The sequence below is a fragment of the Limulus polyphemus genome, unplaced genomic scaffold (assembly GCF_000517525.1).
Source record: "Limulus polyphemus unplaced genomic scaffold, Limulus_polyphemus-2.1.2 Scaffold18771, whole genome shotgun sequence".
NCBI classification, from domain to species: domain Eukaryota; kingdom Metazoa; phylum Arthropoda; class Merostomata; order Xiphosura; family Limulidae; genus Limulus; species Limulus polyphemus.
In genome coordinates, this window is record NW_013684381.1 from 1 (window position 1) to 1730 (window position 1730).

The 1730-nt window shown below is 41.6% G+C and overlaps 1 protein-coding gene across 1 annotated transcript; it reads left to right on the top strand.

The window, feature by feature from the left end:
• Positions 1 to 248: 248 nt before the first annotated feature.
• Positions 249 to 1671, top strand: LOC106477550 (the record flags this gene model as incomplete). Its single annotated transcript, XM_013938098.1, has 1 exon — positions 249 to 1671. A coding segment is annotated over one exon (1423 nt), but the record flags the coding sequence as incomplete, so codon positions are not given.
• Positions 1672 to 1730: the final 59 nt, after the last annotated feature.

Consider the following 1730-nt stretch of genomic DNA (forward strand, 5'->3'; position numbering starts at 1 on the left):
CAAGATGTAACATAGTTTAATATTTTATCATCTTTCTTCACTTTATCTATTGTAGTTACCAAAACAAGATGTAACATAGTTTAATATTTTATCATCTTTCTTCACTTTATCTAGTTGTAGTTACCAAAACAAGATGTAACATAGTTTAATATTTTATCATCTTTCTTCACTTTATCTATTGTAGTTACCAAAACAAGATGTAACATAGTTTAATATTTTATCATCTTTCTTCACTTTATCTCTTGTAGACGCAAAGAGCTCGAAGAGCGAAAAAAGACGATTATTTTTTAACTCTTGATTATGGTTGCGAATTTGACACTCTGTTAACTACAGATGAGATGAGCTCCGACATCCCCTGTAGTTCTATTAAGGAAGATATACCAGCATTAAGCCTAATCGCTAGAGAAATTGAAGATTCAACGGCATGTCACAACAGTGACAGTAGAAACAAGAGAAGCTCAAAGTCCCATGCAACAGAAGACAATCATGGAGGAGAGAGTTCTATCAGAAAGAAGGATTTTAAAACGACAGTAAGAAGACGAGGATCCAGTAAAACTTGGGAACAAGGAAATGGTTTTATTTCTACAAGAGAATATTCCTCGAGACCCTCATCTCCAGTGAAACCTTCTCAAGAGAGATATCTATCGTGGGAAACTTTAAGTGATCGACGATCGTCTTCGGAGTCTACTAAAGATACGTCGAAGAAACTCACTGTTAGAGATATTTCTCCTGTAGACGACTCACATCACGGGTCCTACAGTGACTTTTTGCAACAGCAGGAGATTTATTCTTCTCCTTCTGAGAGCTCCTTGGAAGAACGTTTTCATCAGGAAGAGAAGGAGCGTAGACGCAAAGAGCGAATGAAGCGTCGCTCCAAAGTCCACCGACAGAAGAGTTATGTGGAAGATCCAAGTTCAGATCCAACTTTTTACTTTCAGAAAAGTAAAAGAAGGAGTTCTTTGGAATCCAGCAGTGCCACTGAGAGCTTCGAGAAGGATCTGAATTACGTATCGAAACGCCGTCATAACCTAAAGGTACCCCACGCTGCAGAGAAGCCACTTCGACAAATCGCATCTGAAAGTGAGTTGAAAGTGAGGAAGAGCAGCTGTGAAAGCTCTGATGCTAGTGACAACAGTGTAAATGTAAACACGTACGGTGATCAAAGCCTTTATTGTGGAGCCCCCGAGAGTTATCATAGTGGTGAAAGACTAGCAGTTAAACACAAGTCCATACGCTCGTCAGATGCTAGATTTAGCCCAACAGGGACAGGGGATAGCTCCATGTCCCCTGACGAACATTCCCACTGTTCTACTGATAAGTCTTGCTCAGTAGATGAGGGGGATTCCTTCACAAGATCACGTATAAGAAGGAGCATTCCGTCAGTGCTAGTTGATTCCGTTGTCGACCACCAGAGGTCTGCTAGTGTATCTCTTTTGACCTCTGGTCACTATATAGTGGACACTCCTTTTCCAAGAAGAAGCAGCGTGAAGCCTCAACTTCCCGTACCAGAAAACCAGCTTGGATTATACCCCTGTTCACAGGGGAAAACACGCAGTACTCACTCCCTGGACTTGCCAAGGGAAGAGACTGGTTGGACCGAACGTAGAGCATCGGCTCCAGAGGGGGAAAACATCCAGATAGTTATTGATGACGTGGACTCTGATCTAAGCGGTAAGTTAATCTATAAGTCACGAGCAAAATTCTGCATAGCTTCCTTCCCTCTAGGCTAT